The sequence below is a fragment of the Echiichthys vipera genome (genome assembly GCF_963691815.1).
Source record: "Echiichthys vipera genome assembly, chromosome: 6".
Taxonomy (NCBI): Eukaryota; Metazoa; Chordata; class Actinopteri; order Perciformes; family Trachinidae; genus Echiichthys; species Echiichthys vipera.
The window spans coordinates 15,611,738-15,635,975 of record NC_139831.1 but is presented as its reverse complement, the minus strand read 5'-3'; the positions used below and the strand labels follow the sequence as shown (position 1 = coordinate 15,635,975).

The window sequence follows — 24,238 nt, the reverse complement described above, 5'->3', positions numbered from 1 at the left end:
ATTAAAACTTCACAAATTCAAATTTAGGACTATTTCATGACTTTGTATGTAAGAAATGTGATAAATTAAGAAAAACCTAAGACTTTAAGACTTTTTAAGGTGCCCTGAGAAAAAACTGATGCACATCAAACACATTGGTGCAATTCAAAATATGAAAGGGAATACTTACCTTATCCTGGAGAGAGATCTTTTTAATGTAGAAAGTGCGTTAAGTGTGTATTGACACTAGGTGGTGCTAGTGCCTCACATCATGACTTCACTCGTATCAGACTACAATGATGAGCCCCTAATGGGCCCATTTATGTAAACTGACGCTAAGTGTGCACATTTCCATAATGGCACTGGCAATTACTCTGACTTATATAATTAAATAGCAATAAAAATCACAGATGTAAGCTCATTGGATGCACTTTCGTTGAAATCTTTATTCAGAAAAAAACATATTAACATTATTTATAACTGCCCATTTGACAATTTTATCATCAACATACAATTAACACAAAAAATGTGTGAATCAACATTAGTTTGGTCAGGACGTGGTGGAGTAAAATTGACACTAAAAGAATAAATAAAAGAATAAACTGTTCTCTAAAAATAAAAGCTTCTGCACATCAGCAAAGTAATCAGTGAGGAAGGCTGAGGAGATTTGAGTTCCATCTCTGCTGTATATTCGGACGCAACCGTCGATACAAACGATCCAGTCCGCCGTCCGTTTAAGGATGTTAGAAAAACAAAGCCTCATACATGTCAAAAACAAAGTTGATATATACAGACACCATTTAGGCCCCTTGTTTTTTTTTTCCTTTTAGAGAACAACATTAATGAAAACATTCCCCATTCTTCTTGGTTCTCAGTTTCAGTCGAGTAGAAACTGATTCTTGGACGGCTTCATTCAAAAACGTACATGTAAGTGTATGAGCCGAACACTGGTAAACATGCTTCAGTGTCCAAAGACACAAATAAAGGTAGGAGAGCCCGGTCTTCTATGGTTTACTCGTGCTGCATGGGGCCCCGGGCCCCTGAAGCCTTTGTACAGCTGGTTCTAAATGGTTAAGAAGGCAGCCAAGTCAGTCAGTCAATTCATAAACAGCTGGGCTAAATTGATCTTACATGCAGCATCTTTTTTTTTGCTTGATTGTTGATATTATTTAGTTTATTTTTGTATAGTTTTTTTAGTTGTTGTTGTTGCTTGATTTGAGTTGTATTTAACAGCAAAGTAGCGCACAACGTAGCCTCAGACCAGAAGCCACAATCATTGAAGGGCCAGAGACAACATTAATGACTGAAACACACTGTGTAAAGCAGCGATGAGTACGTGTCCTCGTATTAGGCCGTGGTGTAACTTCTGCGTCTATCTGCGGGAGTGTAAGTGTTTGACCTCGACTGAACACGGTCCAGTCGAGCTCAGAGGCGTCTGGTGGCACCTGGATTAAGGGGTTAGGGTCCCGAATTCATTCTTGCACATCACACGTGTCATTTTAAATCGTCACTGTCATCATATTAACCATCATAAACATCATTTAACAAGAAATTACAAAAAAAAAAAAAAAGTTGGGGTGGCGGATCTGAAATAAAACAAACAACCAGTTACATAAAAGGCCCGTTTTTTTCATCAGTGCCGCTGGCTGACAACCATGAAGGGTTTCGGTTACACAAAACAGTGGGCGAGGGATAAGAATAGGCTTTGCTCGAGTACACAAATACAGAAAAGAGAGGAGGAGGTGGAGAAAGCAAAAGAGCCTGAAAAACAACAAAAAAAGGCAAATATGTAAGCGTTTCTCCGGTCTACGGGGGTTTATCCCCTTCAGAAGCTGAGCTGTAGCAATCAACACACCATCGAGGACAATCCAGCGCTTAACAATCAAGAAATCCACTGTTCGACCATTTTGCAATCCAAAATCCATTTTGTAATCCAGCCTGTTGCCTTTCTAGCCCTTTCTAGGTCCTTTCAGTTCTGGGAGGCTGGGTTGAGGCTGAGGTGAGGGAGTGTGTCAAAGAGTAGACCTAGATGTGTGTATATTTTCTCAGCGTGTGTGTGTTCGTGTTAGGCATATTCCTGTGCGTGTATGTCCGTAAATGCGTACATTCTGGCATAGGTGTGTGTTCAGGTGTAAACTCGTTTGTATCCACCGCTGACATCCCTTCATTAATGCATCTCAGAGTTGAGTTTGTCCTGGAAGATGTACAGGTTGTTGGTGGCGGCGATGGCGATGATGTTCTCGGTCGGGTGCCAGGCCGTGTGGAGGATCTTCTTGGTGAAGTCCAGGCTGTCCACACTGATGTCGTCCTTCCGGCGCTTCCCCCCGGCAGCGCAGACCCTCCGCGGCTTCAGGACGGCTCTGGGTTTGCTGCTCTCTCTCGACGCCTCCAGGGTCACGTCACGTTTGGTGTTCCGATCGAACATACGGAAGAAGTTGTTGTAGGCTCCGGTCATGATCACGCTGAGAGAAGGAAGAGGAAGCATAAGCTATGACGGTCTGGAGACTTTTTTAATTCTCTTTTCTCTCTAAAGTGTTAAACTGATGAGGACCTTCACTGACTACATTTACTTCCTGCCTCAACGTAGAGTCACTTCCTCCAAATTACAATAGAAAAACTTTGCCATCGGTATCTGGCCATGATTTCAGTGTTATTTGGCTAGTTCTTAAGATATTTAAAGATCCAATATTATGCTTATTTTCAGGTTCATACTTTTTGTATTTTGGGTTTCTGCAAGAACATGTTTATGTGCTTTAATGTTGAAAAAAATCGTATTTTTCTCATACTGTCTGTCTGAATATACCTGTATTCACCCTGTCTGAAACACTCTGTTTCCTTTCATTGCTCCGGCTGGTTAGCATTTCCACTTCTTCAACATCTGCACTCTCGGTGTCTCTACACCGTTACTGCAGCCGGGGAATGACTGTAACGGCACTGTAGAGTCACTTTCTATCTCTATATGATTTAGTTGTGATATGAACGCAGGCTGAGTGCATTTCTCTGTGGATTAAGTGTATTGATACTTTCACAGTATTGATACTTGGAGGAGACATGGAATCCTCACTTTTTACAATATTTGACCTTTGAGATTCATTTTTGCTGCTCGCAGTAATGGTGGAGGATGTATTCAGATCCTTTACTTAAGTGAAAGTAGCACTACTGCACCTTTTAAAATATTCATTGCGAATAACTGTGCTGAATTTTAAAATTCTAAGTAAAAGTACAACAGTATTATTATTAATTTGGGTCAACAGACCTTTTAACTGTAAACACATTCATTAACTTATAAACAGCACCACAAAATACACAAGAGCACCTGTTATAAGGGTGGAGGGAAACTGCAACTTGTAGAAACACAAAAATCATTTCAGGTACCTGTCCGAGCCGTTCCAGGCGCACTCAAACTTGTCGAAGATGCAGTCATTTTCGTAAAGTGAACACAACTTGCTGCGGAGGTAATCGTGAACCTGCAGGAACACAGACACACATACGCAAATATACAAACACACATGTAGATATGATTAAAAATGAGTCCAGCACAGGTATTAACTCTCTGTGTAAACTATAAATAGAGTCGGCAGAAGAAACACACACACACACACTCACACACACGAAGCTCAGCACAGACAAAACACATTAAAGTTGTAACACAAACCTCCCTGAAGGCAACTGTAATGAGACACAACACCAGCCCTGAGCAATATGAGGGCCAGAAGTACATTTTAATCTAAACTCCTTTTCCATATCGGTAAACCCATTAACATCCGAACCCACTGAGGGCATAATAATAGAGACACACACACACACACACACAACACACACCGACACACACACACACACACACACACAAAGACTAATAGCTCTTTTCCCTTGTGCTTTCATTGCACCTGCCTGTGTCAGCACAGTGATGCAAGGGCTTGAAATCTACCCCTTTTCCTCCAGCTCTGCATTAAGCCCCCCTATTTTCACATTCTGCATAAAGTCAGCAGTCAACAGTCACCTCACAATCAATAAATGGTCAGGCTGAGGTCGGCTCACGGTTGTTCATCAAACCAGGTGACATTTTTGTTTCCCCCTACGGGTCTTTCTGCTTAGGGTGAAATGTAACAGCTGAAGTTGCATATATATAGTCTTTTTTTTCCAGTCTGCATGTTCTCTGATTAAGAGTATAGTGCCTTGTTTTATTCATCACTTTTCAATCTTAGAGCAATAAGAGTGTAAATTTACCAAAATAAGAGTCCTGAAGTCTCTCTTCTTCCCCTCGGTTTACCCCATTCAATCTGTGCCCTGCCTCTTCCTCATCGTCTCATTTACAAAGCCTCATCACACCATCCTCACACTCACTCCCAAGCTTGCACCCCTCTTCTCCCTCCCTCCCTCTTTCCCCTTCTCCGTGCTGCATTGCAGAACTAGGTGTCGGGCACTGTGTAAGGTATCCCTTCCTCGTTTCACTTCATGAGTGGAGGCTCGGCGGACTATAAATAGCTCAAGTGCGTCTTGGTCTCCCACTCCTGGCTGCCTCATAGGCCCACACACACACACACACACACACACACACACACACACACACACACACACACACACACACACACACACACACACACACACACACACACACACAAATGGGTACTAAATACTAAACACACACTGGAAAAAGAAGTTGATAAATACTTCTACTGCACATAAATACATAAACAGAAACACTTAGAAGTTACGTAAGATCAATTCAGCGTAAATGTGAGAGCAACAGAACAAATGCTTTTTTTATCAGTTTTGCACTATTTTTGTATGTGTACATTTTCAACAGCACGTCAATTTTCGGCCACAACAAGGGTTTCTTGTAATTCTGGACTAACAAGAAGAAGAAGAAGAAGAAGAAGAAGAAGAAGAAGAAGAAGAAGAAGAAATACAAGAACAAGAAGAAGAAGAAGAAGAAGAAGAAGAAGAACAAGAACAAGAACAAGAAGAAGAACAAGATGAAGAAGAAGTGCATTCTCTGGCTCGTAATCAATCCAATTATCCTTAAAAGGTTTTGGAAAAACTGAATCATCAGCAAAGTACCGATTCTGAGAGAAAGGTGTCTTCCCATAATTCTTTTCTGTCTCCAATTATGAATATTTCCAGGATGACAATGCCCTATTTCAGTAGAGGGACGGTTAGTCACCTAGCAGTGACTTCAGAACATTTAATAAACAAGCTCTTCTGCACAGTATGAGTCAGTAGAAAAAGCTCTGTGTAAACCCCTGTACATAACAAACATCTGAACTATGTTGTAAGGGATCCAGAGCGATTGGGATAGTTACACAAGCCCCTCAACCCCCGCCTCCTAATAGTATACAGAGTGATGAGGTACACAATGATGGAAGGATATTATGGATGAGTAAGTTAAACACTGGACTTTTTACCCAGGAGACCAGAGGGCTATTTCACAATTAAGAAATCCAGATACTGTAAAGCCAGGCTTGACCTAGTCTAGTCAGTGCACCCAGGCTGAGGAGGTGCTACTAGTTTAAGATAGGTGTAAGTAATTCAGATTAATACACGTTCACAGTTTTCTACAACAGATCGATCACAAGTTTACTGTGATGAAATGAGAAAGAACCGCTCCTTTAACTTTACAAAAGGTGAGCAGCAGTTACAAAAGATACATGGCAACTGCATTAAACAGTAAGATAAAGCGTGGCAGACAAAAGGAAACCGTAGCGATTTAGACTACTAACCACCGCTCTTAACTGAAACCATCATAATTATATCATCAAAGGACTTAGGTCCGGGCTTATCTGCACACATTAACAGTTGTGCACTTTGCCCTTAAACTGAGCAGTGCAAATTGTTACTCAGGAAATGTAGCCTGTACTCCCATCAAGATCAATAACAACCAATGATCCACAGTGCTAGAATATGTATTAGACCATGTATATTTGTGCAAAAGAAGAGAAAGCAAGTAACTCACTGAATGAATATGTACTATGTATATTTTTAGACTACTTGTCCATTCAATCAATGCGCTATTGTCTGCCACACTTCTTCATTACAGAGGCCATGTTTCCTTTTTTAACATTTTACATGCTTTGCTTCCTAGTAAAGGCTAAATGGAGGTAAATAGAAAGACAAGGAGGAAATTTTACTTGGAAATCCAGAAACTACGAAGAGAATCAAGTGATATTTGAAACAGACACTGAAATGATCCAAGCAAAATAAAAGGTCTAAACCACCGAGCTGTCCTCCTCCTGTTGTTTTATGAAAGTACAGCACACTAATATAGTTACTGATCCAGTGAACTGTCTGACTATAATTTGGGAGAATTGTACAATTCTGAAACCTAATAACCACAAAGTGTGTGCTAACAATGCCAAAAAATACACACAGTGATAACACAAAAATAAGACAAAAAGACAAAGGATCACCTCTGGATTAGATAACTACCGTGGTTGATGTGGACAAATGAACTGTAATCCAGGTACATTATAATAAAACTGAAAACCATGGCCATAATGTAAAATAGGATTAATTAGGAGAACAAAAATAAATATCTGTTGCTTATTTCTCAGCAACAGGGTTCCACATGAGAAACAATGCAGCTTGTGATATAAAGGCTATTGGCTATGATTTAATGTTATTATCAGTCAGCTGATGAAGCATGCATAAAACAGTGGAACGCCTCAACAAAGGAAAATATGTTAATGTGACCTCAACTGCTGTTCACCTTGCCCAGAGTCACTTTGCTCCTCCTTGCCTGCAGGAATCTCATCACAGCAGCTGAGCCTGAGAGAAAATATTCACTCTCATGTCTTTTTTTGTTTCTTAACACTCCCTTGTGAGTTTCACATGCGGTTGCTCACACACCTGGTATGTCTCTAGGGGTTTGCTCTCCATGTTGAGGTCCCAGACTTTGGCAGTCAGGTAGTCTCTGGTGAGCAGGTAGCGACCACTGTGGCTGAACTTGACATCCGACACGGAGGAGATGATCTCGGAGAAGAAGGAGCGGGCGCTGGGGTCCTCGGGCTCCTCGAACACTGGAGAGGGGAGAGGAGGGTGAGTGCTGTTAAGCTTGATGCCAGTCAGAAACACAGTGTCTTTGTCTCATGTACACAGATGACGAAATCTCTCAGATGGGTCTACTGGATATGTTGAATGTAGTCTATGAGGCAGACAGACTATACAGGTGTACTCTCATGGTGTTGCTGTCTGAATGCTTCTGTGTATAAACATCAGCAGTCAGATGTCAACAAACATAAATTAAATCTCTTTCTGCTTGTTAGAGTGCTCCACTAAACACAGTTTACAGTGTAAGGGAACTGGCCATTTCAACTTGGAAGTACACAAAAAATTAAGAAAAAACATTAAAAAAAAAAAAATCTGAAGCGTGAGAGAAAGTGCCATGAATTGAATGGTTGTCCCGTAAGGCCAGCAGATTGATATAAAGGTAAACTAAACCTGTTCTACACATTATCAATTTGTGAAACTAGAATTACCACATGGCCTCTGACAACCAGTCTGCAGTTGCAGTTTTCATCCATGTCTGCCAAGACTGATAAAATATATATAGTGGAGACAAAGAAATTTAAGTGTATTTTTTCGCTGAACGCGGATGCTTGACACGCATCTTCAACCCGGCAGTACAAAAGATCTAAACAGTCACCACAGTTTCAAAACCACAGTCACCACTTTAGTGTCTGACCAAAAGTCTCCCCTTCTGTTCCTGAGTTTTGGTTTTTAATAATGGACAGAAAAGGTTGGTTTTTTTGCAGAACATTATGATGTCACTGTGAAACTGACCTTTAACCTTTTGGAAATAAAATATCATTACTTCATCATTTAATCCTCTTAGACATCTGTGAGAAATGTTTTCATAACTAGCGTAGGAATTATGGAGTTTTGTCCTCCAAAATCGTATCAGTTCATCCTTGAGTCCAAGTGGACATTTGTTGCAAATTTGAAGAAATTCCCTCTAAGCGTTCCTGAGATATTGTGTTGTGTTGTGTATGGGACGCACAGATGAACCCGAAAACATGATGCCCCTGGCTACGTTTGTCCCCGGCGTGGAGGCATAAAAAAATTATTTTATATAATTTATTTTCCAATAAATTAACAAACCTGAGGTTTTGGTTTCAGTTCATTGACATTACAAATTGAACACAAGTGTTTACTGTCAAATCACCACCACAGAAGATAGCTGCTGCTCTGAACTACATAACCACACATTCACTAAATAAAGCAAACTAATGATGATAATCCACTGATTGACTTTCTCTCTCTCCCTCTCTCTGGCCGTTGTTTCCAAACAATAAGCTATACGTCATACTCATTATACCTTTTGAAACGCTGATTAAAAACCAAGTGTATGCTTTGAAAAACATTCAGCTGCAAAATTAAGTTGATCTGATTTGCAGTTCATAAGCTCAAACGTGCAAAACCCCCCAGTAAAACATAACATGCATGTGTCCACCGCAGATCTCAGCAGGTTTACTCACATTTGGAGTGTTTGTCGCACAGCGCTGCTTCTCTCATGTCACAGAGGCGCAGGGTGCCTTTGCTGCTGCTGTAGACAAACAAGTTACAGTGGTGGGGGTGAAACTCCGCCGCTGTGATCACCTCTGTCAGATCCTCCATGTTGGTTGGCTTGATGTCCACGATGTCTGAGAGAAAATGTCGCTCAGAAAAACTCTAGAGAGGGTCAACTTCCTAGGGCCTGCAGTTTGTCTTAGCCTGCTGAAGTCAACCATGCTGTATACATATCCTTTTATCAATTCTATTCTCTAACAGACTCAATTACATACTGTGTTTGAATTCATGTGAAAACCCACACAGGTCCATGATCTATGAACAAAAAAAGCGTGTATGTAAATGAAAACATAACCATCACAATGTAAATAATTTACGGAGGGAATAAAGCAAACCAATTTGAATATATCTTCAGGAGGTTGTTGAGGAAAAAACTAATTCCATATTCGGATAAACTGTAATATCGTAAATCCTCTCTGGGTCATGGATGTGACTGTATTGTGTCCTATTGAGCTGGATTAGAACTCAGGCTGAAATATTTATGCAGCCTTTGAATTATTCATTAAGCTATATTTCCACTCTTCAAGAATAATATTCCCCTCCCCCAACACTGTGCGTCTTTGTGCATTTCTTTATACACAAAGTGGGATTTGCAATGTGGGAGTTTGTTGGGGGGGCAGAGATTGATTATTGAGCATGTATTCCCATCCGTGTTAATGTATGCATCAATTATCTGTGTCCTTGTGCCACAATAAATATCTTCCTGCTTTTACGTGTGTTTGTGCATGTATGATGATGTATGTCTTCTCTAATGTGCTTATTATATTTCACTAGAATTGTATTTTATATGATTTAAAATGACAAATAAATTGATTGATTGAATGATTCACTATGAAATGCAAACCGCAACCCACAAATGGATACTGAAGCTGCGGTCGGTGATGTCCAGATGCCAGAGGTTGATCCTCAGGTCGTCGGCTGACATGTAGGTCTGATAGTCGGAGTTGACGGAGATGGAGTTGACGTGGTAGGTGTGGGCATTGGCGAACACTCGCCGCGGGCTCACTTCCACCATCAGGTCTATCGGCATCAACACCGGCACCTTAGGAGACAGAAAAGAGAGTTTAACTGATGAGCAGGAGACAGTCAGGCAGTAGATTACATTTACCGTATTGTCCCGAATATAAGACCACCCTGATTACAAGACGACCCTCCTTTTTTTTAAGAATCCTTTTCGGAGAAATACTTTTTGAAGACCGAATCTTGTTTAACAAAATAATAACACATATTTTTCTTTCAATCCAATGTCCAATTTTTGTCTAGATTTCTTTGTCGATACGTGACTAACATTAACAGTAAATGTGTGTCCTTATTGGCATACAGCACGGTGAGAGCACCATCACCACACACATACATGTTCTCAGGCCTCGACAAAGACGGGCATTCTATACATGCATACGCACATTCCAAAGATTACCAAAGAGACGAAAGCGAGTAGTACAGATGTTGTTGATGCTGTGCCGTACAGCTGGAAAAAAAGAGGGTTTCCCCGCCCTCACACACTCCTGCATACACACATGTTCCACTGTGCCAGTGACCCATTTTTGCACATGCCAGCACATCTGTACCCACTGACCCAGTTCTGTTGCCCAACCTACTGCATTTATGAATGTTTAAGTGTCTGCAAGAGACAGACAGACAGACAGGCAGACACACACACACACACAAACACACAGAAACACAGAAACAGACATACACATAGATAGACAGACAGACAGACAGACAGACAGACAGACAGACAGACAGACAGACAGATAGATAGATAGATAGATAGATAGATAGATAGATAGATAGATAGATAGATAGATAGATAGATAGATAGATAGATAGATAGATAGATAGATAGATAGATAGATAGATAGATAGATAGATAGATAGATAGATAGATAGATAGATAGATAGATAGATAGATAGATAGATAGATAGATAGATGGATGGATGGATGGATGGATGGATGGATGGATGGATGGATGGATGGATGGATGGATGGATGGATGGATGGATGGATGGATGGATGGATGGATAGATGGATAGATAGATAGATAGATAGATAGATAGATAGATAGATAGATAGATAGATAGATACAAAGATACATAGATACATAGATAGATAGATGTTACCTGTAGGGAGGTGACAGTGGAGAGGTCCTTGATGCGACCCTCCTCATCCTTCAGGTTGTATCCCTCCGGCCGCTTGTCTCTTTCACTCACCTTCCACAATTTAATGGTCTTATCTGGGAATCAGAAAGAGCCGTTAAGCAGTCAGATGAGAACAGATTTCTTCTGAAAGTGGAACAAATGTATCAAAGGTGCTTGTTGATATGCTTTAAGGTTAGGAAGCTATCTGGAGATCTTAGAATAGATTAGATTAAACATATCAGACTTGGCTAAAGATGGGATTTCATCTCCAATTGGTAAAGCTAAGAGCCTCAAATCGTAAAAAAGAGCTGTTTTAGCATAAAGACACAATCAAATCAGGCACTTCAATACAAAGGAATGATGCAAAGGACAAGATAATCCACCGCACTGCAAACTCTCAGCTTTGAAAAACGTCTTTGTATTAAACCGTATTATCCAATTGCCGGGGCAGGGCTTACATTTTTCATACGCTCAATCATAAATAATAAAGTACTTAAATTAATCAATAACAGGGGACTCTCTATAATCTATAGATTTTTTCAATATAGCCATAAATTCAGAATGTAAACTGATGATGTGACCTCTAATCCAAGGCAGACATACCCCTAATGCACTACAGAAATGTCTTCTCCCTTTAGGCCATGGAAAATCTGAAAATTAAATAACTGTCTTTATTTTAACTGCTCGCCATGCCCCTTCTCTCTACTCCTTCACATGTTCCTGGTTCCTCTAAGATGCATGTGTGTGTGGGGTCTGTCACCATTGGTGGAGAGGAGGAAGTGTGCGGCGTTCTGCTGAGGCAGCCACCGGATCTTATTGATCTTCTCCTCGATCTCCAGACTCTTAAGGTAGTCGAACTCGGGCTCATGGCTCTGGAAGGTGCTGTAGACGTTGTACTCTCCCTGGGAAAATGGCTCATTCTTGCTCTGTGGGGGAAAAAAAGGAGGTACGTCAAAATTAGGGGTGCAACAGTTCAACAAACCCACTGTTTGGTTTGTATTGCAGTTTTTGGGTCACAGTTTCGATTTGTTTTGCACATTAAGGAAAGGAAAAGCATTTCCAATTTTCTCTCTGCATTTTATTATATGCAAGAATATCATTTTTCTTCCATCCAGACGTTTAATAATATTAATGAGATATGTTACTAATTTTAAAACCCTCACGCACCACTGCTCTGTGTATGCTAGAGTTGGATGGTTGGCTCAGTCCACCCGCAGAGTCCATCGTTTTCATATCCTTATTTATATGTCTATCCTCAGTGTTCTTCCTTCATACCTGGAGAAGTAAGTAACTCGAAAAGTACAGGAAGTTATCAGCTCCGCTCTGAGGACTTGTTCTTACTTACTGTACCTAAAATCCGTACTGAACTGGGGAAAAGGGCTTTTAGTTATGCTGCGCCCGCATGGTAACAGTTGCAAAATGAACTGAAACTTAAGGAGCTGGTTTCTCTAAACACATTTAAATCCCTTCTTAATGATGTTGAAGCGGGCTCTTCTGTCTATAAATGATTTGTTTGATGTTTGATGATGTTCTGACTGGGACTATTTATATGTTCTCTGTTGTTTTTAAGTTATTGTCTGTAACTATGGAACTGTGCTGCTGCCTGTCTTGGCCAGGACTCGCCTGTTAAAGAGATTTTTAATCTAGAGTGAGACTTTTCCTGGTTAAATAAAGATTAAATAAAAAATGAAATAAATAAAATATATGAAATCAAGAAATATTATATTCTTTCATAAGCAAAAGTGTTGCTCAGCCTATATATAACTAACTTAAAGATGATGGTGCATCTACAAACGTTACATTTTCACCTCCGTGTGCCATCTATACTCATCTCCCCACTATATTCTTGCCTCTTAGCTTCCTTTAGGTGAAAGGGAAAAGAGAACCCTGCATGCACACAACCTTTGGAACGGAAAAATTGCAGCTCACGTGCAAACCGGGTCCATGATTTATGTAGTGAACGGTTCCTTTTTTTGTGGTTCGGTTCGTTTTTGTTACAGTTCAGTTTTGCATCTTGCTCACATGTATAATCACAGCAGTCACCTTGATCATGTGAAGAAATCGCATGGCATAGACACAGATACACTCTCTGACACAGCAGGAGAATCAACTACTGTAGTCATCAGTCAATCCAGACTGTAGCTGGAGAGGGACAGTGTGTGATCGTCACGGCTCTCACAGCCAGAATGAAAAATGGTATATTTGTGTCTTTCTACCTCAGGTTCCCTCTGAAAGATGACCACTCGGCCCCCCTTGTCCCCTGTGGCCAGGAGCTCTCCGGTGTGGTTGAACTCAACAGTGGAGATGATATCAGCTGGGGGACACAGAGCCAAAGATGGAGGAAGAGAAAGAGAGATGTAGCATGAGAAGAGAGAACGGTAGAGAAAGAGAGAGAAGGAGCAGCCATTAGCTAATTAACCACGCACTGTAAATCATCAATAATCTATACAATCTGTTTATAAGTAAACAGTCAATGCATTAACGTGTAAGTGGATTAAAAATATGCAAATATATGTGTAGAATAAAACAATATTTGAAGACTAACACAAATATTCAGTAATTGCATGTAAGCTTTGAGAGAAAATTCAGGTTATACAGTACATAATAGCCTGTCAAGACGTACAGAAAATCAAGGACACACACACATATACACACACACACACACACACACACACACACACACACACAGCTGCTTCACATTAGGCACAGGTGCTATCTGTGACACATACACAGTGACGCACACAATGACACTTCCAGTACACAAGATTACGGTCTCAGGATGTACTTATTTTATGTCATCTCAGTAGTGTCTTAAAGTGTAAACACGACTCTGTATTCGCATTAGTGACTGCATATCATTCAAAGAACATTTTATTTTCACATTTGCCACAGCGTCCCCATCACCGGCTCTGTGTCCAGCAACACCAACACAGTCTGACTCAGTGACAACACTCGCTGTAATATGAGGAGTAAACACGTTAATAACCACTTAGCATTTACTGGAACGATGCTTTCGGCGGACCCTTCCTGCATCTACACAGAACATGAAATAAAAGTCACTTAGTTGTGCCGTCTAATGAAGTGTATGCCAGTGTTATATCTGCAGCTTGAATCTGGTTTAAAGTCGCCTTATATGTCTTCTTATCCCCCTTTCATTGCCCCTTGGTACAGCAGATTTAAGTTTTTTAAATACATTCCTATTTGCAGACTGAGCTGATGTGGAGGGAGAAAACACATTGGCAATATTATTAAAGGTAATTATAAATGAAGTTCAGTGAAGAGAGTTTGAGGGGATGTATCTAACCTGGTATGAAGAGTATGTAAAGTTATCTCAGGTAATTTAAATTTAAAAAGCCATAATCACATATAAATATTTAATGAAGGCCCATATTTATCCTGCTCGGTTTATCTTACTACCCATGCTTCTCAGTTACCCTAAACCGAATTTATTTGAACAAAACAAGTAAACAAGTCCAGTCTGTTTCCCAGCAGAAGTGAACTTAATGTTCAGCTCCGTTGTGAAGTTTCAAATCTGTGGTCGGACTTCACACTTGTATAGACAAAGGCTGTGCTTAATGACGGGACAGCTGCTGGCCATGCTGGTCACCATGGCGAAGACTTCAGTGCGGACTGGATCATTTACAAAATTATTCTCAATCAAAATGTATCTTTATATTGTTGTTCTCAGATGACACCCACGAACATACTGCATCATGATACAGAAGTGACTCAGTTTCTAGACTGATGTATTCAGACAGTAAACTACTAATGGAGCTATTTTTAAAGGAATACTTCTTAGACAAACCTCACTCACAGCGATTTCCTGGTTGATCAAATACGGGCGTACCAAAATTTGCAGTTCGCCGAGTGGCCACTAGTGGCACGTTTCATGATAGAGCAATTTCTCGTTGACCCCCATGTTAAACAGGCCATTTTCACAGCATAATTAAGCCTATTTAAGGCCTGGTACAAACAAAACATTGTAGTCTGTCTTTTTGTCATACCTCCATGACAACACTGATGGGGGTGAATTTTTTGTACCAAGCTAGTTTTTATTTAATTGGAGGTTAAAGTAGACGGACGTATCTCCCTCCCCACAAGTCGCATAAATGCCCTTTTTTGGTAAGAGGAAATGAGGCGGAGTCAAAGTCAGAAAAGTAGGCGACTCCAGTAGGCGAGTACGATTGGATCAAGTTAAGAGAACTGACCTCGATGTAGAGGCTAGGTCCGTTTTTTATACAGTCTATGTTCTTAGACAACCAGCAGAGTCTCTACAAAGGTTTTTCACCTGGACAACAAATACTACCAGCATGCAACCTCCCTTAATACCACAAATTGTCAGTTTTACACCTCGGCACTGCAAAACCTAAAATGATCTAGACATTACCTGGAGGAGCTGTATGTGAGAACGCAAATGTTCAAATGAGTTGGATGGGGCCCTAAGCTGATTTTACCCTGCCAGCACCCTACAACAAGGTACATGTAACATCTACTTGAGCCCATGTATAAATACGCTCTAACATCTCTCCATTGGTTGCATGTATATAGGTCCTGTCTGTGCATGTGTGTGTATTTCGGGCCTGTGTGTGTGTTAAATGAAAAATAATAGAGTGAAAATTGAATTTCCCCATTCGCGGGACTAATAAAGGAATTCTTCTTCTTCTTCTTCTTCGTTGTGCCGAGAATTCACAGCGAGCGAGTGGGCTCGTTGATGGCGTTTCTATCACGCAGCTTGTGCAAAACCTGAATACGGTGCATCTTTACATAAAATCTATAAACCTATGCCACCTAAAAACACAAAACCTACAGTTGTTTTTCAAATTATGTTTAAGGTCATCGAGGCAGCAGCTGCACAACCCACATTTTGACTGACCATGTGTTGCAGCCTCCAAAGCAGTCCCTCACATATGTTTTTATACAGCAAAACTTCAAACCTGCGACTAACTGCACTACCAAATAATCAAATATGATCTTCAAAAATCTCATAGATTAGATTTCAAAATAATTTCATGGCTGCATCCCACTAAGCCTTCAACAAAGGAGTCCTCTGAGCTCAGTTTTCATAGAAAAAAACGTGGTCCTCAATAAGCATTGACAGTAATAAAAATAGAGCGAGGAGAGCGTATTTATTGTAATTCAAAGCTGAACCCTTTTTTTGTGGCGGCCTTGAGAGAGAGAGATTTTATGATGAGGGGAGGCAGGGACAGCTCCTCAATCTCTACAATAAAACAACCCTACTCATCCTGTTCCTCACACATTTCATGTATTACTAGTGTCTATCATTTTTCTACTAGTCATTGCGCTGTCTCTTGATCCCACTGCACTGCAGCACCTTCTTTATTCTTCATTTTCCATTTATTTCCTCTATTTTCTCTCAATGCCGCTCCCCACACATGTTCTTTTGTCATCTCTCATCTCTTGTTCTCCAGTTTCTCTCTTTTGCCCCATTTCACTATCATATTTTTCATGGTTGTCTATCCACATTCATCTCTCTCTCTTTCTCTCTCTCTCCCATCCCTCCCCCACGGCACTCAGCTGCCTGGCTGCCTGTTAGCTTGTACGTATTGGTGGTGGTGGTGGTGGTGGTGCTGCTGCTGCTGGTGGTGGTGGTGATGGTGGAGCAGAAATGGATGGAAAGGATGCAAAGGGAGGTGGAGGGAAGAGGCACTGGGGTGGAGGCGGTGAAGGGGGCCTTTCGGTGAGCGGGGGTTGCCATGGTAACAGGCTGAGCCAACCGGTAGCAGGGGTACTCGTAACAGTTAGCCGTATATGGTCTGGTGAAGGAGGAAGTGGTATTCATCAATCCAATCCTCGCAGGAAGAAGTAGTGTGGTAAAATAATTATGGCGCTACACTTTTGTCCCCTAACAAACATTGCTATATTATCACCAGGAGATGGAGCAGACGATATAGATCCAAATTGAGGATATGCAGATAATTAATGCATACACACACACACACACACACACACACACACACACAATACAAAATCAGGCCTCTACACGTGGTGAAATTCACAAACACGTGTACAGTTAGCATATCAGGCAGCTTTGAATACATGCATACAGTCACATAATGATGTACAGCAAACGTGTGCTTGATGCTTTGTGTGTGTGTGTGTGTGTGTGTGTGTGTATACACCCAACACATCTACAGATAACTGTCTCCACTCACGTCGCGCAGAGAAAGAGCTACGCTAAGCAAAACCCACAGGAGCGGCACACAATATAGCTAAATAAAATATGGAGCACACACTCAGTCTTCCTTCTGTCTGTTCTTTATCTGAACCCCCTTTAGCTTTCAGTTTCTCTCTCACACACGCACACACACTCTCTCTCTCACGCACACACACACACACACACACACACACACACACACACACACACACACACACACACACACACACACACACACACACACACACACACACACACACACACACACACACACACACACACACACACACACACACACACACACAAGCTCACACCCATCTGTTTCTATGATGCAGTTTATAGGAAGAACATAAAATAAACCCCTAAGAACACAAGCAACCACCGCAGAAACAATCTTTATCATGAGCACGCTGTGAGGCACCACTGGCCAGTGTACGGATGTAATATGTATGGGTGCGTGTGTCCTGTTACGCTGTCAATGTAGTGTAGATGTTTGTGTGCTACAGTATAGCAAAGCTAGCTGTGTCTGACTGTCTTCCACAGACAGCCCATTAGCATCAGCAGGTCTGTCTGACTCATCGCCACACTGCAGAAGCTGTGGGGAACACAATGTGACTGCACGTGCACGTGCCCACACAAACATGAATGAACCCAATAACACAAAGAAGCATTAAAAAAAATCATGTATAAGTGAAGAATACACTCAACACTCAACACTCAAACGGTCAAAGCATGTTGCAAGGAGATTACTAGAACTGGAAATGATAAGTTGATCAAAAGGAAATAAATCAACATTTTGGTCATTCATTAATGGTTTAAATCATTTATTAAGTAAAAATGCCAAACTGTTACTTTTTCCAGCTACTAAAATGTGAGAATTTGCTGTTTTTCTCTGTTTTCTATCATTGTAGGTTGAAAATCTTTAAATTAACTGTAAAAAAAATAACAACTGACAGATAGAGCTGAAGTCAATGAATCTATCAATCAAGAGAAAATGCAACTGAAACAGTTTTGATTGTTTATTTGATAATAGACATTTATTTCCAGTAAAAATTACAAACTAATTCAAGCTTCCCATTTGCAAGGATTTGCTACTTTTCTTTGTCTTAAATCAAAATGCGGCCCTGGGTCTTCTGGAAAATGTGATCCACATTTTTTTAAACAATTCTTTAAATTTTCATAAAGAAAAAAATAAATTATTAAGCAAGGAAATAAAAGATGGATTAATTGATAATGAAAATAATTGTTAGTATCAGAGGAGAGGAGAGGAGAGGAGATGTATGGGATAGAAGAGGGTGGTGGTGCAGGGAATGGGGGGTGGATTCCCTCATTTCTTTTTGTTAAGGCTACTACAGGGACAGAGAATGGAGCAGACACCCTACAGTCCCAATTATATATATCTTAGGACTGGGTAAACACAGACCATTAAAGCCAAGCCAAAAACACACACTCCTTTAAAGTGAGGACAAGCCACCGCTCAGCAGGAGATGTGTGTATGCGTGTGTGTTGGCGAGTGTGTCTGCATGCTGCAGCTCATGCGCATTTCCTGTGTACGTGTGCACAAGTGTGTGTACTCAATTACCCTGTAGAGAAATAAACTGGTTGGAGGGAGAGAAGGAGAGGAGGGAGTGAAGAAGACGAGGGGAAACACTGCCGTAGGGAGACGTTAAAATGATCCCTGTCCTGCAGTTTTGGAGTTATCTGGGGGGGGGGGGACTGGTGTTTGTGTTGGAGGTTTACATGCGAGGAGAGGAGTGATTTAAGATCAGCACAGCAGGGAATCTGCCATTTCTCCAAACACACATCAGCACAATGGAGCAGAGCCGGTGTGAGCTTAATGGTTACAGACACAAACAATTAGAATCCCAAACCGAGCTGGCTTCTACATGTGAAATACACCTGTAATCCTGCTTCGCCTCGCTGCAAAGACATCTTCTAGCCGCGTGAATTCTCAAAGCTAAGATGTATGATTCGCTTGTGATGAAAATCAATTTGTTTTTCAAACAGATTCTGTGAAACTGAAACACAATAGAAAGATTAGGGGTTTAGCTGGTTTGCACCCAGTATAACCCCGGCGACACTGAAAACTGAGATTATGTGTCGACGCCTCGTAAATACTGAAATGCAATCCCTTTCACAAACTCTCTCCCCTTCTTTTATGCCGCCACTCTTCTCTTTCTGTGTGGACGTGTAGAGCTGAAACGATTAGTCGATCGACAGAAAAATGACTGTGCGTGAATCGCAGATGTTGATTTTTGGCAGCCTTCTTTAGTCTTTAATGACAGCAAACTACATACCTCTGAACTATTTGTCAGACAAAACAAGCAATTTGAAGGCTATGAGAGATCGTAGGCGGGCATTTTTCACCATTTTAAGAGATTTTATAGACCACACAATTAATCAATACATTGAAAAAATAATCAGCAGATGAATTTGTAATGAAAAAATCCTGAACACGGTAGCCCCACATGTGCGCGCGTTTGAATGTCTGCACAGTATATGTACAGTTTATCTATGTGAAGAGGTTAAGAGAGTGTCTCTGCGCGTGTGATGTCAATGTCTGTGTTTGCTTCCTCCGTATTTAATAGAGGTAGAAGTAAGATAGATGCTTTGAAGGAGACAGAGTGTCATCTGGTCAAACTATTTAAAGAAATCAGATCACACACACACACACACACACACACACACACACACATTAAAGTCGGCAGACTGAGACAAAAATAAAGAGGTAGCTACAAAAATAGACACACAAAAAGAATGAGGCAGACAGACAGAGACAAAGTGATGGTTCAGATATTTATAACACTCAGACTCACATGAGAATTCAACTGACTCAAACTACACACACGCACATAATGACACACTATCACATTCAACCGCACACATACACACACACACACACACACACTCAATCTCACATAGGGATCATGTGGCGCAAATGTGCGACACTGATAAGACCTTCGGGATAGAAGAGGATAGAGCACACACCTTCAGTGTAAGAGGCAAACGGCTCGGGCTCCAGAGAAAGGGTAGTGATGTCGGAGCACAGGACCTGGATGGGGCTCAACATCCTGGGGGAAGACTCCAGGGTGGAGAGGGGTGGACAGGATGGGCGGAGCTCTTCAGGCTATAGCCAGGAGCAGCCCTGCAAGAGGAGCAAGGATGGAGGGGAAGGGGAAGGAGGAGGGCAACAGGGAGGAGCAGAGGGTAAGGGGGGAAGGACCAGGTAGGGTGGATGGGGTTAAGGGTAGGGACTGAGTTACTGCATCACCACATCTGGCCATGAGTACTCACCAGAGAAAAAAAAATACTGATGGTGTTTTTATTATCATTCTGTATCTATACAACATGATGTATTCACATGTTGGGTTTGGCAGAAAGGCTTGCAAGACATGCAGAATGGACAGAGATAGGCAGCTTGTGGGACAGAGTCTTTATATGTTTTAGTAGGCCTCTGATCTGAAATGAAGTGCTGCAGGTGAACGTAACAGATAGCTCTCACATTTCCCCAGAGGCGATGGGCATTGACTGACAATTAGAAAAGAGCCGTGAGAGCTGGTGAAAGCTCAGTTACTTACAACAGGTATGATGACTAACAATTATCCCTATTGATTAATGTGTCAGTTAAAATGTCAAACATAATGACATTTGTTCATCACAGGTTTCTAAAGTCCAAAGCAATGTATTAACTGTTAACGTAACGTGCGAACGTTTGGTATTTTTACTTTTAGAGTTACATACAATTTATATTTATATATATTTGTTGGTTTTACGATGTATAGTTTACTATTTTGGGTTTTTCTCTTAAGAGCATTGATACTTTTATGTATGGTGCAAAATAATTATGGGGGTTAGAGTGCTTGCATTATTTATGAAATGGAATCAGCCATAAGTCATTTATTGAGAAAACATATTGTTGTTGTTATTATTTCCTCATCCATCCTTGAACCCAATGCCACTCCAACCGAAGGTGAGGGTGTAGCAAAGGGAGATATTGAGAAACGCAAAAGAAGTGAGAGTAAGGGAGTAAGAGATTGAAAGGAAGAAGGGGAGGGGAGGGAGGTTAAGGTAAAGGGAGGTTAAGCATCCCTCCCCTGTAGGAGTTAAAGGGCAGGGGAATCCCCATGGAAAGATCTACAGACATACTGTTATGTATGCGCACACACACACACACACACACACACAAAACTCTTGCAGACAGACGCATATACATACACTCACTTGAGCAAACAAAAAGACACACAGTATGTATTCACAGCCACAGACATAAATATGAATGCAACAGAAAAATAAAGAAAGACGAAGAGACACACAGGAGCTAAAGAAATACACCCAATCATAAAATCACATGCACCACCTCTCTGCCTTCCTCTTTCTCATATACACACACACACACACACACACACACACACACACACACACACACACACACACACACACACACACACACACACACACACACACACACACACACACACACACACACACACACACACACACACATTGTGTTTGAGTATCCTTTAGAGTACTGTTGGATAATTGTTTGGCAGACACGCCACTTCAGCACCGGGCAATGCTGCGAGTTGCGTTAAAGGACCAATGGGTAAAGGGGGAGAGAGAGAGGGAGGGTGTGGGGGATGGAGATGGGGAGGACGGGGGATGGGGGTGAACATTGAGGGAGAGGTGGAGGGGGTTGGAGCAGATGTAGAAGAGGAGGCAGGTAATGAATCGTTTTTGTTTATTTGTGAAGGACAATTATCTTTTTTCAGTCATTAGGGGGAATTGTTATGAGATTGAAATTTAGAGCACAATTCTGTACGTATTCTTCTTCAACTATCTATTTCCAAGCTGCCCATGTGTTGCACAGTCCTTCCACACCAATAGTGTTCAGCCATGTGTCCACCTTGCTGCGAGCTCATCAGCAATTCACCCTGAACAATGTCTCTGTCTGCCTGAGATGTGTGGAATAATTAATACCGCCATTATTGGTGGGTGGAACCGACCTGTCAATCATATTGGCGAAGCATGAAAAGCAGGATGTTTAACATCACAGACTGTTTCTATGGCAATAATGGATTGTTGGTGATGAATGTTAAGACTGATTTTCTGCCACTAACTGAAACGGACAAATACACATATTTCTCACAGTAACACTGTATGTTTAGGGAAAAGACACACACATACAGACTAACAAAGACGCACAGATATTATTCAACCTTCTTAGCAATAGTATATGCTGAATTCACACACATGATCAACAGGCAGCACTACAGATCTCCCCTGACCACAGTATGTGTTTCTGTGAAAGGGATATTATATTACAGCGCAGACACAGGAAGAGTAATTCCCGTTCCGCTGTGATACGAGGATCACGAATGAGCTTGCAACACATTCATGACCCCTAAATGATAATCTGCTGTTCTGGTCTAAGAGGTGTGGTGAACAATGAGCTGAGTGTAAGAAACAGATTGGGGACAGCCAGGCAGGCAGGAGAAGGCAGACAGGGAATCTAGTGTGCAGGTGAGATTAGTGCTGTAATTGAGATTAGCAGAAGGGGTTTATCCGAGGTTATAATCCACAAACCAAAAGAATTCATTGGTTTGCAATTCATTGGTTTTTGGGATACTTTATATATTTGACACCGTGCATGTGTGTGACTCTATTGTGACATGAGAGATGACGTGCAGTGCAATGACTACAAAAGAATGTGGTGGACATTTCTGGACATTCTGCTGTTACAGATAAACACACACACACACACACACACAGACATGCATGTACACAATCAGATACAGGTCAGATCAATTTTCTCCCGCAGTGTGCTGTTACGCAAGGTAAGAATGTAAGCATAAATAAACAAAAACACGGAAATTAAGGGTGCAGGGTGCGAAAAAAAGAAGAAAAGACGAGGAGGGAAGGAGGAGAGGAAAACTTTAATTTTGCAGAGAGGAGAGTGATTTGCTCCCTAGTTGTTGTTGTTGCTCCGTCTGCAACTCTGTCTGATCAACACAGAGCTTACAGAAGATTAGGAAGCTGTCCCAAGCTTGTTTTTGCATACACACACACTTTGTCACGCACACATGTCCCGACACATAGAAACACACACACATGGGGGCACACTTGAACACACACTTTGTAACTTTTAAACACACACACGCACGCAGGCACACACACACACAAACACACACACACACACACACACACAAACACACACATACACACACACACACACACACACAGCTTCCTCTGTCCTGTTCTTACCTTCAGTCACATAGTTGTGGTCGGGGAGGAAGCCGCGGTGGTTGAGCGTCGGGGTGGCGTCAGTGTCTTCGCCCATCGGCGGGGCTGCAGGAAGCGCCCGTCACGGTGGGGCAGCGTGGTTGTGGCAGATCGTTGGTGGTGGAGGGGGTGGTGGGGATGCCGGCCAGCACAGCGCCCATACTGTTACCCACAGACGCCTCCTCAGCACAAGGGCGCAGAGCCAGGCATCCTATCCTTTAAATAAGGAGGGACTGGGCCAGTCCCGAAGGAGGAATGGGTCCACGTAGGAGTCGGCACAACTGCTTCTGAGAGCGAGATGCAAACCTGCAAGAGAAGGATTATTTAAAAACTGTTCAAAAACTACCAGGGGTGAGCTTGATTTGTGTCTCACAGGAGTGCACATCACTTGTGAGGAGAGAAAAATCCACCGCACCCCGTGTCCACTGTGCAGCTGCTGAGTCCAGGTGTGGCCGAAACCAGTTCTGCTCTCGCCAACACATACAACATACACAGCCACTGTGCTCGCAGAAATGGGAAGAGTCCCTACTTGTTAATGCTCTGAGAGAAGACAGGAGATAAGATGAAGATGAGGAGGAGGAGAGTGGGGGGAGGGGAGAGAGAGCTGAGCAGAGCCCCTAGTCGGTGTATCTGCAGTGCCGATGCTTCTGCAGTGAACTCACACTCCCTGACACACATATACACACACATAAAGTGGGACAAACACTCACTCACCTGCACATTCGGCAGCTTGTGGGTCAGGTTCTCCTCAGTGGGTCCTCCATTAATAACATCTCTCTCCTCCTGAGCAGGTAACTGTCTCTCTGGTTTCTCGGCCGTTCCCTTATGTGGAGGAAAATCCTACTGACAGTGCGTTCTGCTGCAGTCTGCACTCTGGCGTATGTATGAAAGGCAGAGTGAGAGGTAGAGAGAGGGGGAGGGAGAGTGAGAAAGAGAGAGAGAGAGAGAGAGTCTGTCCTGCTGCGCTGGTACGTGTGTGAGATGCATCGGCGCAGGCTCCGCCCATTCCTTGGCGCAGCCAATCATCCCAGAGCTGAGATCTGCCTGACCACTGACTGCTGGTGATTAAATGTGATAAAGAAACAGAAGAGGGATGGAGTG

At 41.9% G+C, this 24,238-nt stretch overlaps 1 protein-coding gene across 1 annotated transcript; it reads right to left on the bottom strand.

Moving 5' to 3' along the window:
• Positions 1–1,607: 1,607 nt before the first annotated feature.
• On the bottom strand, positions 1,608–23,957 carry LOC310948437 (serine/threonine-protein phosphatase 2A 55 kDa regulatory subunit B gamma isoform). Its single transcript, XM_083915573.1, has 10 exons — positions 23,852–23,957; positions 23,120–23,443; positions 12,900–12,997; positions 11,444–11,609; positions 10,666–10,778; positions 9,409–9,586; positions 8,454–8,618; positions 6,826–6,995; positions 3,355–3,446; positions 1,608–2,441 (listed from the first exon to the last, which is right to left on the bottom strand). The coding sequence occupies exons 2-10, from the start codon at positions 23,193–23,195 to the stop codon at positions 2,147–2,149; spliced, it is 1,353 nt and encodes a 450-aa protein (XP_083771699.1). The 5' UTR covers positions 23,196–23,443; positions 23,852–23,957; the 3' UTR covers positions 1,608–2,146.
• Positions 23,958–24,238: the final 281 nt, after the last annotated feature.

Coding starts and splice junctions, on each gene's coding strand:
- LOC310948437 (XM_083915573.1), bottom strand. CDS start 23,195: ATGGGCGAAGACACTGACGCCACCCCGACGCTCAACCACCGCGGCTTC. Junction 11,610..12,899: donor TCTTTCAGAGGGAACCTGAG/GTAGAAAGACAC, acceptor TTTCCCCCACAG/AGCAAGAATGAGCCATTTTC. Junction 9,587..10,665: donor CCACTGTCACCTCCCTACAG/GTAACATCTATC, acceptor CTGTCTCCTAAG/GTGCCGGTGTTGATGCCGAT.